The sequence below is a fragment of the Fukomys damarensis genome, unplaced genomic scaffold (genome assembly GCF_012274545.1).
Source record: "Fukomys damarensis isolate Sample0158 unplaced genomic scaffold, DMR_v1.0_HiC HiC_scaffold_24, whole genome shotgun sequence".
Lineage (NCBI taxonomy): Eukaryota > Metazoa > Chordata > Mammalia > Rodentia > Bathyergidae > Fukomys > Fukomys damarensis.
The window spans coordinates 71473299-71486583 of record NW_022900936.1 but is presented as its reverse complement, the minus strand read 5'-3'; the positions used below and the strand labels follow the sequence as shown (position 1 = coordinate 71486583).

Below are 13285 nucleotides of genomic sequence, written 5' to 3'. Positions count from 1 at the left end.
CGCCGAACGGGCGGGCGCTCACCTTTCCTGCGGCCCTTCCGGAGGAGGAACAGGAGGAGAAGAGCAGCCGCAAGGAGCAGGCAGGCCAGCCACGCCAGTGCCCAGCGCCGGTGGACATCTGCGAGACCCGAGGAGGAAGACAAGGGCTAGAACGCTTGCATTTCGCCCCGTTTCGCAGAGGAGAAACGCCAAGGCTCAGGGACAGGAGTGATTTGCCTCACGTCTGCAGCACGGAGACCGTGAACACGCATGACGTGGGATAAGTGACTTTGGCCTGGTTTTCACATCTGTAAAAGTGAGGTAACCCGGCTATCTACGGGAAGTCCCGAACACAATACTGAGAGGCGGGGGTCAATCGCCAGCTGGTACAATTGTTCTCTAAGCCTGAGGCTAGGGGGCCTTGACCTTGCTCCTTCTGAGGGCTGCAATAGCGTCTGAACTGGTGTAACTGCTCCTTTTTTCCCTCCAGTCTATTTACAATTCTGGTAGCTGCAAAGATCTTAAAATGAAAGTTTTTTTATAACCTTTCAGGAAGCTACTGGTCTAAACAAGGCCTGCCCGCCCAAGACCCTTGAGGGAGTCAGTGCATATGGACTCCGCCGAATTTCTCCAAAAAAATATCCCACAGCCTGCACCAAAAGGCACCTCTGTGGCAGGGCATGCTGGCACATGCCCCTAATTTCAGCTCACAGGAGGCTGGGGTGGGGGGTCACAAGCTCAAAGCCAGTTTAGGCAACTTAATGAGACCCTGTTTTTTCAAAAAGGGCTGGGGGTGCAGCTCAGTGATGGAGCACCTGCTTCGTGTGCAAGAGGCCCAGCATTTGATCCCCAGAAACATCAAAATGGAAAAAAAAAAAAAAAAAAAAAAAAAAACGCATCTCTGCTTCCCTCACCTATCTTGGCCTTCCGAGTACACATCGCATCCACCTGTCAGGCCCTCTTGATACATACACCTTTACAGCACCGGACACCTCAGAGTGCTGCAAGAGGTCACATTATTGCTAGCCCATGCTAAGTAACTGCTTAATCTGGCTTATGTGCTTTTTTTTTTTTTTTTTTTTCTGTACCAGGGATCGAACCCCAGTCCTTGCACTTGCTAAGCAGGCGCCGGAACCACTGAGCTAAATCCCTGGCCCTGACTTATGTGCTTTTAGTCTTCTACTGGTAGGGCAGCATTCTGTCTTTTCTGTGTTCCTGAGGTGCCAGCAAGCTCTCGTGTGTTTTGAATAAATAAAGGAATGACCCTCTGAGTCACTGGAGCCCAAGCTATTGCATTTGTGCCCTCCATGCCCCCAGGAACAGTACTGTCAAGATTCCCCCTCCTATACACAGAGGATGGGCAGTTTTCATAATACTCACACTTGTCCGTGGGACAGGCCCACAGTGCTCCCAGGTCACCACTCCACAACTGTAAGACAAACATGCCCCAGGTTCCCAGCTTGTTCAACACTCACCAGTTTCTGAGCCAGCTAAGCTCCAGATTCTTAGCCCCAGCTACGAATATCTCCCACACCACAGGAGGTTACTACAAGCTGCTCTGCCTTTGATTAAGTCATGTCTACTGCCTAGGGGCCAACTTCTGTGCCCACAACTGGCAGAGACTTAACTCAGTGGAAGAGCACAGGCTTAGCAATACGCCAGGTCCTGGATTCAAACTCTGACCCCAGAAGCAAACAAACCTGGCTCACAAGAAGAGATCTTTCTTTTTGTGATTTTGTTTTAAATTTGTTTTTGTTCTTTGAGATGGGGTCTCTCTGTGTGGTTCAGGATGGCTTGAACTCCCTGTGTGACCCAGGATGAACTTGAACTAGCAGTGACACCCTGCCTCAGCATCTCGAGGCTGGAATTGCATGCTTCCTTCCTTGAAGCTCTCTCTGGAATGACTTAGCACCTATGAACATGGTTATCTGTGTAGCGATCTAACCAGCAGTGAGCTGGATGTGAAGCATATATAGTAAGTAGATAGTGCTAGTTTTAGGCATATTGTTCTTGGCAGTGGGGCAGGATCCTCCCCCGAGTCACGCACCTTCAGACACTGGCCTGACTGTAGGTCTTCCAGCAACTGCTCTCCAAGGTGAGCTGTCCTCTGCCAAGCCAAGGGATTGCAGGCTGTCACCTGGGGGAGCACCCCGAGGAGACTGCCAGACTGCAGCTGGGAAGTGGGAGAAGGGCTGGAAGACCTAAGTGGCTACTGAACAGGGCCCAGCTCTGAGTCACACATGCACACATGATCCCCAGAGACCAGCACAGAGCCCAGCACACAGTAGGGGAAGTGGATGGAGTGAAAATGAGAGGCCAGGTTTGAGATGGAGCTGGCGAGGTCTGTGGGAGAAGGTCCCCTGGCCCTCACCGCAGTGGCCCTGCTAGGCAGGGGAATACAGCCAGTGGGTTCCAAGGCACACAGTGATCTGTTGTCATGGGAGCCCTGGGTCTCCACCAGTAGCACATCATCTTTGAGGGGGCCCAGGGAGTCTGGGAAGAGTGAGAGGGCACTCTGAGCATGACCCAGCCTTGCTGGGAGCTGCCACAGCCCCTCCTGTGCCCTGACTTTCATCCCCCAAGCCAGCCCTCCAGGCACACCCGGGCCACGCAGAGGCCCCACTCACCAGACCACAAGCACTCCTGCAGCTGTACCTTCTCCCAGCTGCGCACCTGTCCAGAAGTGGGCAGAGTTAGGGGCATGAGAAAAAGCAAGAGCTATACTTGAAAGGCCAGAAATGAAGGGGCAGGCAAGGGCTGAGAATTTAGCTCAGTGGTGCTGCGTCTGCCTGTCTGCCTCGAAAGCATGAAGTCTCAGGTTCAATCCCTGGTACCAAAAAAGGCGGGGCGGGGGCGCAGGCAAGAGGAAGCCTGTCAGGTAGGAATCTGCACTCTGGACCCCAGTTTAAGCAGACCTGTCCCAGGGCTGCATAATGAGAAGCCACTCCATCTTCCTCTGCTCGAGGCGTGAGTTTCTCTGTGCTTGCAGGTGTTCTGAGGTCTTAAAGCACTCAGCATTCCCTTCTCATCAGCCACCTTCCTGAAGAGACTGCACTTCAAGTTGCAGCCGCAGTCTTCCCTTGCCCCTCCACCTTTCCCATGGTGCTGTATACAACGGAAGTGGACTCTATTCTGCTTACTACGGAATATTGTTTGCCACTATCCATTAGAACATCAGTTCTCTGAAGACAGAGACATTTGTTTACCTAGAGGTTACAGTGCCTAAGGCAGTGCCCGGCAGAGTAGATGCTCAATTAATCTTGAGCATTATTTTATAATAATCCTTTGATGTTAGCAAGCTGTTCTACGGGTGGGAAAACAGGATCCTGATAGCAATGATGGGAGCAGCTAACACTTGCAGTGTTTAGTCTGTAGTGCGGGTACTGTAGGCAGGCACGTCTCTCCTTCCTCTTCACAGCCTCTGCCGGGAGCATCTATTACCATCCACTTAAGACACCCACGGAGCCCAATGCGACTTGCTCTGGTCCTGTAACTGCTAAAAGCAGTGGAACTCTCAAGAGGTTGATGCTAAGCACTATGCCCTCGGGCCAAAGAATCAGGGATGCAAAGCTGTGACTTGTGTGGGGTGTCCACCCCGGCCCAATGCCCCGAAGCACCTTTCTGACCTGAACACAGAGGTTAGGATGACCTTCCAGCACGGGAAACTCACTGGCCTTCTGTGGAAAGCAGGGAGTGGGTAAGGACAGACAGAGGCACCCTGCGCACCCTTCCTCTCCCGCTCTGGGTGCTGACCTCCACATCACTTACATTCACGGTGACATTCTCCAGGGACAGGGGTGGCACCAGGGGCTGGCAGGGGTCCCTGCCCGGCAACTGCCAGCACAGCATCACCTCCGCGGGCAGCGAGCAGGGCGCATCCAGCCGCCAGCTCTTTGAGGACAGCAGCCGCAGCCGGGCTGCACGCCACACGTTCCTGTGTGCACGAGGGTCTGCAGCAGACACAGGATCACACGCAGTGGCCACTGCCCACCCACATAATCCCCAGCTGCTCTCCGGCCATCTGCTCACCTTCCTTGAAGGGGCAGATGCTGGTCCTGACTGGGTCGGGCTCCAGGGGCCACACCTGGAAAGAAGAAAGGGCTCGACAGTTCAGCACAGCCAACTCCCCTTCACGAGCAAGCGCCAGCCCTCCAATAGGCACGTGGACATGTTGCATTGAGTTCAGTGCTCTGGCTTGCAGTCTCCTGGCTCTTTACAAAGCTCAGCTGCAAAAATGTATTCTTTCAGCAAACACAATGCCCAGCACAGGCAACGTCCTCAGTGGGCTTTTAATGAGAGTTTGCTGTGCCTTAGTAGCACAGGGCACCACAATGGGGTTCAGTGATGGGTGACACTTCATCCATAATCGCTTTATGAGAGTGTCATCTGTGTAGGTGCCAAGGATACACTCATTTATTCTTTCAACAAACTCTGTATGTCCGTGTGTGTGTGTGTGTGTGTTACTAGGGATTGAACCCAGGGCCTTCACACTGAGCTACATCAACAGCCCTTTAAAAAGTTTTCCCTTTAGTTACTAAATTACCCAAGCTGGGCTCATATACCACCACACCTAGCTCAACTGACTTCCTTTTTGGTGCAGGGGATCGAAATCAGGTCCTTGGACCTGCGAGGCAGGTGGCAGGACCACTGAGCTAAATCCCCGGCACCTCAACAGACTTTTTAAGGCTATCTGTTCCTAGCATGTGTGAAGCTGAGGCAGGAGAACCGCAAGTTCAAGTCCAGCCTGGGCAACTCAGTCACTTAATGAGACCCTATGTCAAAATTTAAAAAAAAAAAAAAAAAAGGTCCGGGACAACGCTTTTTTTTTGACCACTGAGCTAAATCCCCGGCACCTCAACAGACTTTTTAAGGCTATCTGTTCCTAGCATGTGTGAAGCTGAGGCAGGAGAACCGCAAGTTCAAGTCCAGCCTGGGCAACTCAGTCACTTAATGAGACCCTATGTCAAAATTTAAAAAAAAAAAAAAAGAGGTCCCGGGAGACATAGCTCAGTATGAAGACCCTGGGTTCAATCCTCAGTGCAGAGCAGGAAGAGAAGGATGGGGAGGTGGAGGGGGGAAAGGGGGAGAAGTCAAGGAAGTGTACGTAGACAAGGGAGGATGGAAGAAGAGTACACGGAGAAGTGCAAGTGCGAGGGGCAGCTAGGGGGAGGCCGCTGACTGGGGGAAGCTCTGGGGAAGAGACAGCTATGAGCTGGGAGGGCCTGGTGTCCGGAAAAGGGGTGAGGACATTTCAGGCAGCGGGAATTGCCTGAGCAGAACTGTCCGAGGCACAGTGCTGGGTGTGCCTTGATAGGCAGCTCCCTCTGGTGCGACAGAGCCCCAGTAAAGGGGCATCTTGGGGGAAAGATAGTGGGCGAGGTTCCGCTGAGGATATGCCAGAGAAGCCACGGGAAGGGAGGTGGGCCAGAGGTTACTGAAAAGAAGAAAGGAGAGGTAGCATGACAGAGGCCCAAGCTGGCCTGAGAGGGGAAGGAAGGAGAATGAGGGCCACTCAGAAGTCGAGGACTGGGATCTGATGGCCAATTAGATGTGCAGAGGGAGAGGAAAGAGCAACGGTTTTAAGCCTGCAGGTAGCAAGCACACTTCCTCACAGCAGCCCTGTGAGACAGAGCATCCTATTCCCAGTTTACAGATAGGAAATAAGCTCAGAGAGGTAGTGACCATCCCGCAAATGGCCAGAGCAAAAGCAATGCCGACGAGCCTGGCCCACAGCACCGGCTCTGACCTCCACCACAGCACATCAGGGGCTGTGAAGCAGAAGTGGGACTCTGTGGGTGGGAGGGTGACAAGAGCGCTCAGGGTTCGGGGCAGGCAGAAAGTACAAGGAGAGCAAGGGACGCCAGCTGCCCAGGGAGCCGCCCCTTGCCACCTCCCCAGTCCTCCCCGCCCCCGGCTTCCAGCTGTGCTCTGCTCCTACCTGAATACAGAGGCAAGGAACCAGGTCTGTGTGGTTCAAGGTAATGGTCTGTGGCCCAGTCTGTGGGACAAGCAGAGGAAGAAGTTGAAGATAAAGAAGAGGAAGCAGGGGAGGCCAAGGAATCAGGCAAGCGGAAGCCCCCACGGAGATTCCCTTGCTCTGGGTGTGAGCACTGCAAGGGTCCCCTTCAATCAGGTACTCACACCCCTAGAAGGGCATCAGCCTAGAGTGGAAATGGATCTGGGAACGGAAGGGAGAAGCCTCACCAGGTTTCTGTGCCACCAGGGTTTTAAGGGACCCTGGACCTGACTCCAGTACAGTAAGAGGCCAAAACGCTGCTCCTCAGAGACGTTGAGTACCAGGAGCACATTGTCACCGTCTGCAGACACGCTGAGCCAGGGCAGGACTGGTGGGAGGCACAAAGAGGGGACAGCTTACATCCCACCTCTTTGCACACCCACACCTGGGCTGTACTCACAGACTGGTCCTCTGGAGTCTTGTTCATACCCTTAGATGAGGAGCCCTCAGGGGCAGAGGCTGTGTCCCCATCTCAGACAAGACTGTCCTAGCCACTGAGGTTGAAGTACTTGGTGATGCGATAGCTCTTCTCCCTGGTCTTCCTCAGAAGGCAGAGCTTAGTAAACAAATCACTCTCTAAGTTCTCAAACCCTCTCATCCTGCCCCCCAGTCACCCCAGTAGAAGGTACTGTCCTTACAGAAGCTTGCAAGGCCTTACCAATCTAGCACTGTGATCGCTCTGACTTCCTCTCTTAGCACCCTTGATTACTTAGTAATTAGTGCCCTTACTCTGCTGCAGTCGCACTGGCCTTCTTGCTGCTCCTTGACCACCATGTCACAGTTCTGCCCCAGGATCTTTGTGATGACTCTTTTCTCCACAGGGAACCCTTCTTAATACTGGCACGGCCCCTCCCTCACCTCCTCCAGTAAGTGAGGCCATCCCACTGCTGTAGTGCCCAACCTTGTCATCCCCCTTCCTTAGATTTTCTCCATCTCTCTAATCACCATCCAGTTTATTGTGTGCGTCACATCCCCACGTATTTATCATCTCCTCCCTCAGCCTAACCCCAACCCTGATTCCTAGCTCCGTAAGGACAAGGAGTCTTGCCAGTGCTGTTTAATGATTTAGTTCAGTGCTAGAGCAATGCCTGGTGCAGCGTAACTGCTCAGTACACATCTGTTGAATAAGTAGAGCAATGTCTACTGAATGAAGGAAGAAATGAATATATAAGAATATCTATGTTTTCAAAGCTCTGGTGCCGAGCAGTCCCTACCCCACCCCACCCCTGGCAGTGGAGATGGAACCCAGGGCCTTTGTGTTGAGCTATATTCCCAATCCGTTTTAATCTTTTTTTTTGAGACTGAGTCTTGCTAAGTTGCCCAAACTGAGCTCAAATTTGTGATCCTTCTGCCTCAGCCTCCCCATGCTAGGATTACAGGCTTGTACCACCATGCCTGGCTCTGAGGAGCATTTAGTGGGATGACAAAGAGGCAGCCCAAATCTAAGTTTAAAAGATCAAAGAGAAAATGAGTTGAAATAATCTAATAGTTTTTTAAAAAATCAGTATTTGTATCTTGATATTAGTGATGCATGTATATATGTATGTGAGAACTGAACCAGACATGAAGATCAGTGCACTCATGTACTTTCTGCCTATATGTTATACATAGAATAAATAAAAAACAAAAGTAACATCCGAAGTAAAATAGGAGAGAAAACAGAACCTTGACTTTCTTAGCCCTTAGTTCAGGTTTAATTTTATTTTGACATATGGAAAGGGGCATCACAATGCTGAGAATGCTTTGGGCCTCTATATGTCCTTGGTATAAATAAATATTTGTTATAAATTAAAGATTCCTTTATTTCCAGTGCCTGGCACAGAATAGCAGCTACTGCACTTCATGTATTATGAACAAGTGGACAAATGAATGAATGGATGTGCTATGGAGCTTCCAGGGTGTGGCAGCCCCGATCGAAGCTAATTCTGCCCTAACCCTAACCCTCACTTTAGATGTGCGCTCCCTCCCCCGCAGCCCACTGGCCCTAGCCCCTACCCCAGCAGCTCTGGATGCTGTCCCGGACTTCGAGCCCCCTGCAGTCTGGGGAGAGATCACAGAAATGCCTCCAGTGGGCTTGGGCCCCAGAGAAAGAAGGGGAACAATCTGACACATGGGGGTGCTGGGAAGGCTCCTTGTCTCCTAGAGGCCACCCAAATCTATTCAGTGCCCCAAACACCAAGGGCTGGGAAGGCCATGTCACCTGGGGAGAGAGGCCCAAGGGACTGACTCAGAAGGAAGCCAGCTCAGGCCCCTGCCTAAGTGGGCAGGATAGAAATAAGTTGAAAGCAGGAGGGGAATGGGCATGGGGGCAGAGCCTGTGGAGGCCACACCTGGGATCCCTGAGGCTCTGGGGCACTTACCAGGCAGCTGCTGCATGAGGTTGAGTTCCTTCTGGTACCTAGGCTGAGTGTAGGACCAGATTCGAATCTCAGCCCCCAGAGCAGCCTCAAAGCAGTCAAACTCTAGAGAGCCCTGTAAGGAGAGAGGGGGGCTCCAGCATGGACCACTCTGCTAACTCCCCTTCCCCCAACCAACGACTGTGTATATTGGATAGCCTGTAATCTACACTGTTAGATGCCCTCCCCACCAGAGCGCCCCACCAGAGGGCCCCAGGTCCGCAGCAAACTTTCTCTGTAAGGGGCCCTGCAGGGCAGGCACAGTCAATCCTTAGCTGTCTGGGTCCTTGCCCCAACCCTGCTGTTTGGGGTGCCCTGGCCAAGGCTGACTGATGGTCTCATCATGAATGCAGGGGCCCCTCCCCGTAGAAGTAGTCCCCATCCCAGAGCCTCAGTGGTCCTCGGGACTGCCTTGGGAGGTGGCCAAGCAGTTCTCCCACAGGCCAGTTTGCTACTCAGAGCACAGGTGGGGCTGGAGGGGATATCAAAGCCAGGACTTTCAACTACACAGGCCTCCCTGTACTGAGGTCTGAGCTGTGGGATTTGTCTTCTTAGTCAGAGAGCCCCCCAAACCATCCCTCTAAGCCTCAGTTTCTCTATCTAGAAATGGAGGACAATAATAATGTACCATCTATGGGGGTCACTTTCAGGATTACAAAAGAAAGAAGAAACTAAGTTTACTGAGGCCCTTCAGTGATAGCCATTTCATAGAACTCCTTTTTTTTTTGGTGGTACTTGGGATTCAACCCAGGGGTGTTATACCGCGGAGCTCCACCCCAGCTCTTCTTAGTTTTTATTCTGAGATCAGATCTTGCTAAAATTACCCAGGCTGGCCTAGAATTTCAATTATTTTGTTTTATCCTCCAGAGTAGATGAGATCATGGGCATATGGTAAATGGGTTGGCAGGCATGTGCCAGCAAGCCTGGAATTTTTTTTTCCTCAGCACCTTTCATTGAAGTATAACCCTCAGTGACAATCTGGCAGGCATATCTGTGTCAGCCAAGAAACGAGTGGCGGAGAACCCAAATACAGATACAATAAAATTTGGAAAAATAATAGCTTTACATGGGATAGATGATTTCCACAGTTATACAGCAAATACTGGTTATTTTTCTATACAAACTGCCCCTCTCACAGCACCTCTTAAAGATCTACTGATCTTCAAATAATACTATATGCTGTTATAGAAGTACTATACCATTGGCATAGAAAACTCCTGGCAAAGGCAGTGGGAGCTGCCAGAGCTCTAGATGGGTGGGGTGGCCACAAAAATGTGCCCCCCAGGGGCTGCTGCTGTCAGGGCAACACCATCAGGGAGGCTGGGGTTGGCTTTTTTTTTTTCAATACGGGGATCAAACTCAGGACCTTGTGCTTGCGAGGTGGGCACCGTGCCACTGAGCTAAACCCCCAGTACGGGGGTTGGCTTTTTTAAGTAGTCAAAAATATGTAACAGACATTTCATAAAGGAAGTTATACAAATAATTAATAAGCATGTGAAAAGGTGCCCGAGTTCATCAGTCATGAAGAATGTACAAATCGGAATCACAACATCAGACAGGGTTTAGCTCAGGGGTAGAGCACTTGCTAGGCAGGCAGGAGACAAAAAACAAATCCACATGGAGACATACCGCTCCATACATAGTGGAATGGCTAACTTTAAAATTATAACAACAAGGGCCAGGGATTTATCTTAGTGGTTCTGCTGCCTGCCTCAAAAGTGCAAGGTCCTGAGTTTGATCCCTGGCACCAAATAAATAAATAAATAAATATTTAAAAATCATAATAAGTTTTGGCAAAGATGGGAAGCAACTAAAACTCCAATGCTCTGCTAGTAGGAACATAAAATTGTAGAAAAACATCCTTGAAAAAGACTGATAGTTTCTCACAAAGTCAAACATATAAAGGAGAACTAATTCTTAGTACCATTTTACAGACAGAAAAACTAAGGAACAAAGGGCTGAAAGGTCTTGCCTGCTGCTATGATTAGAACCAGAATTTAAAGAGATAACACATGTGAAAGTGATGTATAAACCTCATATCTAGAAGTTGGTGAGTATTTTTTTCACATACCACAGATTGACCAGGCTGCACCTGGGCAACAGGCACTTGCACCTGCAGCAGGACACAGCGGGCAGTGGAATAGGCCTGGAAGGACAGCACGACTTGGGCCTGGAGAGAGGCTGGGAGCACAGGCAGGGGTCAGACCCAGCAGCCGTGGGCAGCCCTGGTGCAGAGCAGTTGGGCTGCTGGCTCCTCTCACCATTCCTGGGTTCTTTGAGCTCCAGCTCAGCTGTTCCCCCAGACTTTTCCTCACCTTCAGGCTCTTCCCAGTGCCCTAAAAGGACCAGAGAGTGAGACCCAGGTCAGGCCCTGCTCTGGGCTGGCTTAGAGCTTGGCTTTCTTCCAGAAAGCCCAGTGTTGGGAAGCAGGGCCCAGCCTGCAGATACTGACTGGCCTGTGGGTCTCTTGGCCAGTGTCCTCGACTGAGGGTGCCCCATGCTGCCTGACAGACTCCCCAGTCATCACACCCACCCCTGACACACTGCTGTGTGCACACACACAGTCACAGGATGACTCACTCACCATGCACGGCCAGGTGGACAGTCACACGCACACAGAGATCACAGCTGGTCTCCTGGCGGCACCGCAGCACCAGCTCCGTCTGCAGGTGTGTGGGCACCAGCACGGGGCCTGTTGCGGACTCGATGCTCCCAAGCAGACAGAGCATGTCACTGTCTGTGGATGGATGAAAGGCGGGGTGGGAGCTGAAGCTGTTCAGAACCCAGTTTGGTTGCAACTGGTACCCCAGACAACCAAGGAGCCTGGCTTTTCCTGAGCTGCAGAGGTGGGCAGGTGGGTGTGGGGCTAGGATGACTCCGCTCCCCTCACCAACCTGGAAGTTCTCTTTTCTGTGAAAGTAGTGATACCTACCCCAAAGGTGGCAGGAGAGGCCCTGGGAAGGAGGAAACGATAGTCAATTTAAGCCAAGTTTAAGCACCTTCCTCTACCCAGGACGTCTGCCTATCCCTTGCTGAGATTGGCTATTCCAAGCTCCTCCCACAGCAGACAGGATCAGCTCCCACCCCTTCCCCTGTTTTATCCTTCCCCAACACCAGACAGACCAGCCAGGGCAGTTCGGGTGATGACAGAAGTGAAGAAACCAAACTGGGGCTCCGAAGGGCCCATTCCGAGCCTTCGTCCTCCCCACCCCTCCCAAAGCCCAGACTCACTGGAGAGCAGCGGGCAGCATCCTGAGGTCCCACAATCCTCTCCAGAGAGATGACCACGGGGTTTCGGCCCAGGGCCAAAGACAGCAGGAACCAGGGCACAGGCATCTTCCAAGTGCCAGGCAGCACCCAGGCCTGAGGCCCTGTCCTGCCCCCCCCAGTGGGGGGGACAGACGCCTCCCGCCTGCCCTCACTTAACTCTGGGTCTGCGGGTGGCGGTGGCTGGAATTCCTCCCCGGCCTTCAGGGTCCCTGCGTTCGTTGGAGAGCTCAGCACTCCCACTCCCAAATCCCTGAATGCCCGTCCAGTTCCAGCCGAGTGCTTTCGGTTTGGCTCCCAGCAGGCAGCCGGCTGTTCCTGCCCCGCCCTGCCCCTCCCACCAATCCAGGCCTGGGAGCCAGCAGCCGGGGACTGGGGTGGTGTCTTCTCCCCACTGCTGACACCTGGCTGGGAGGGGCCCTGGGGAAGGTAGCGCAACATCAAGGCTCTGGAAGGGAGCTGAGTCCCAAAAGAGAAGGTGTCCCTCTGAGCTGCTCCAGGGCCTGGGCAATCCAGAGATTTCCACTTCCCATGTGACGTTTACACATGGGCCCACCCAGTGCTTGCTCAGTGTACACCGAGGGTCCCTTCAGACATTTTCCTGGCCTCGATAAGCCTTTGTGGGACAGGAACTTTAAAAGCAGGGCCAAAGGGCACCAGCAAGTGAGCTTTTCGCCACTGCCTGGCCTAGACTCAAGTGTGGTGTGGGGGAAGAACCCAGGACCCAGAGCCAGGCAGACAAGTTCCATTATGTGCAGCTGCCACTGCTCAGTGAATGAGGATGGATTCCCTGCCTGGCTGAGCCTGTTTTCTCTCTCTCACTTTGGAATAATCATTCAGGATCAAGGAGGCCTCCTTTGCCTTTCCCAGGCACTTTGTGGGCGAGCAAAGGACACGGGGCAGAAGCACACGTGGAGGATTTAGGCTCACAACCTGATACAAACAGCGCCCAGGCAGGCCCACGCACTCCCCCCACACGAGCGCAGTGTGGGACACACCAGAGAAGCACACTGTGTTCCTTCACTTATCCACCATGCTTGCCTTTATTGGTCCTCTTGGATCTCTGTGTCGTCGTCACACACACACACACACACACACACACACACACACACACACACTCCGCCTTTGTCCAGGCCACCAGAAGCCGAAGCTTCTTTCCTCAAGTCAACCTTCCCCTTTCTCCCTACGGGCCAGGAACGGGTCTGGGAAAGCAGAACCCTGGCCTCCAAAGAGGTTTTCCGCCCAACCCCTATCCAGCCCCTTTCTGGACTGACCCAGCTGCTGCCTTCCCAAACCTTCTCTCCTCTCTCCCCACATCTCTCTCTTTCTCTGTCCTGGGATTCCTGGAGGCAGGGAGGTATGAGTGAGCTATACACCAAGGCTTAGTTAGGATAGGCCTCCCAAGCTGGGAAGCAGACCAGAAGGCTTTTCAGCCAGCAGTCCTCAGAGGCGTGTCTGGGATTCAGGATAGAGGGTTCAAGGCGGGCTCCAGCCAGCGCCCGGCTGGGCTCGTAAACATCCGGGACAGAAGTGGAACTCTGCAGGGCCTCAGCCGGCAAGTTGGGCGGCCTCGAGTTCCAGCTGGCGGCACAGCTCCAGGCTGCTCCGCAAGCCCCGCGGAGCCCTG

The 13285-nt window shown here is 52.6% G+C and overlaps 2 protein-coding genes across 2 annotated transcripts in view; both read right to left on the bottom strand.

The window, feature by feature from the left end:
* Il17rc (interleukin 17 receptor C) overlaps window positions 1-13279 on the bottom strand; it is a 14464-nt gene extending 1185 nt beyond the window's left edge. The window contains exons 1-17 of the mRNA XM_033768069.1: window positions 11623-13279; window positions 11324-11345; window positions 10976-11128; window positions 10653-10727; window positions 10463-10572; window positions 8356-8467; window positions 7991-8035; window positions 6184-6323; window positions 5918-5977; window positions 4009-4063; window positions 3748-3929; window positions 3606-3656; window positions 2607-2652; window positions 2351-2472; window positions 2027-2086; window positions 1360-1408; window positions 23-118 (exon numbers count right to left, since the gene is read on the bottom strand). Coding sequence (XP_033623960.1) covers window positions 23-118; window positions 1360-1408; window positions 2027-2086; window positions 2351-2472; window positions 2607-2652; window positions 3606-3656; window positions 3748-3929; window positions 4009-4063; window positions 5918-5977; window positions 6184-6323; window positions 7991-8035; window positions 8356-8467; window positions 10463-10572; window positions 10653-10727; window positions 10976-11128; window positions 11324-11345; window positions 11623-12099 — 1855 coding nt within the window. The 5' untranslated portion in view covers window positions 12100-13279. The remainder of the gene's footprint in view (window positions 1-22; window positions 119-1359; window positions 1409-2026; window positions 2087-2350; window positions 2473-2606; window positions 2653-3605; window positions 3657-3747; window positions 3930-4008; window positions 4064-5917; window positions 5978-6183; window positions 6324-7990; window positions 8036-8355; window positions 8468-10462; window positions 10573-10652; window positions 10728-10975; window positions 11129-11323; window positions 11346-11622) is intronic.
* Il17re (interleukin 17 receptor E) overlaps window positions 13207-13285 on the bottom strand; it is a 12255-nt gene continuing 12176 nt past the window's right edge. The window contains exon 17 of the mRNA XM_019206653.2: window positions 13207-13282. Coding sequence (XP_019062198.2) covers window positions 13207-13282 — 76 coding nt within the window. The remainder of the gene's footprint in view (window positions 13283-13285) is intronic.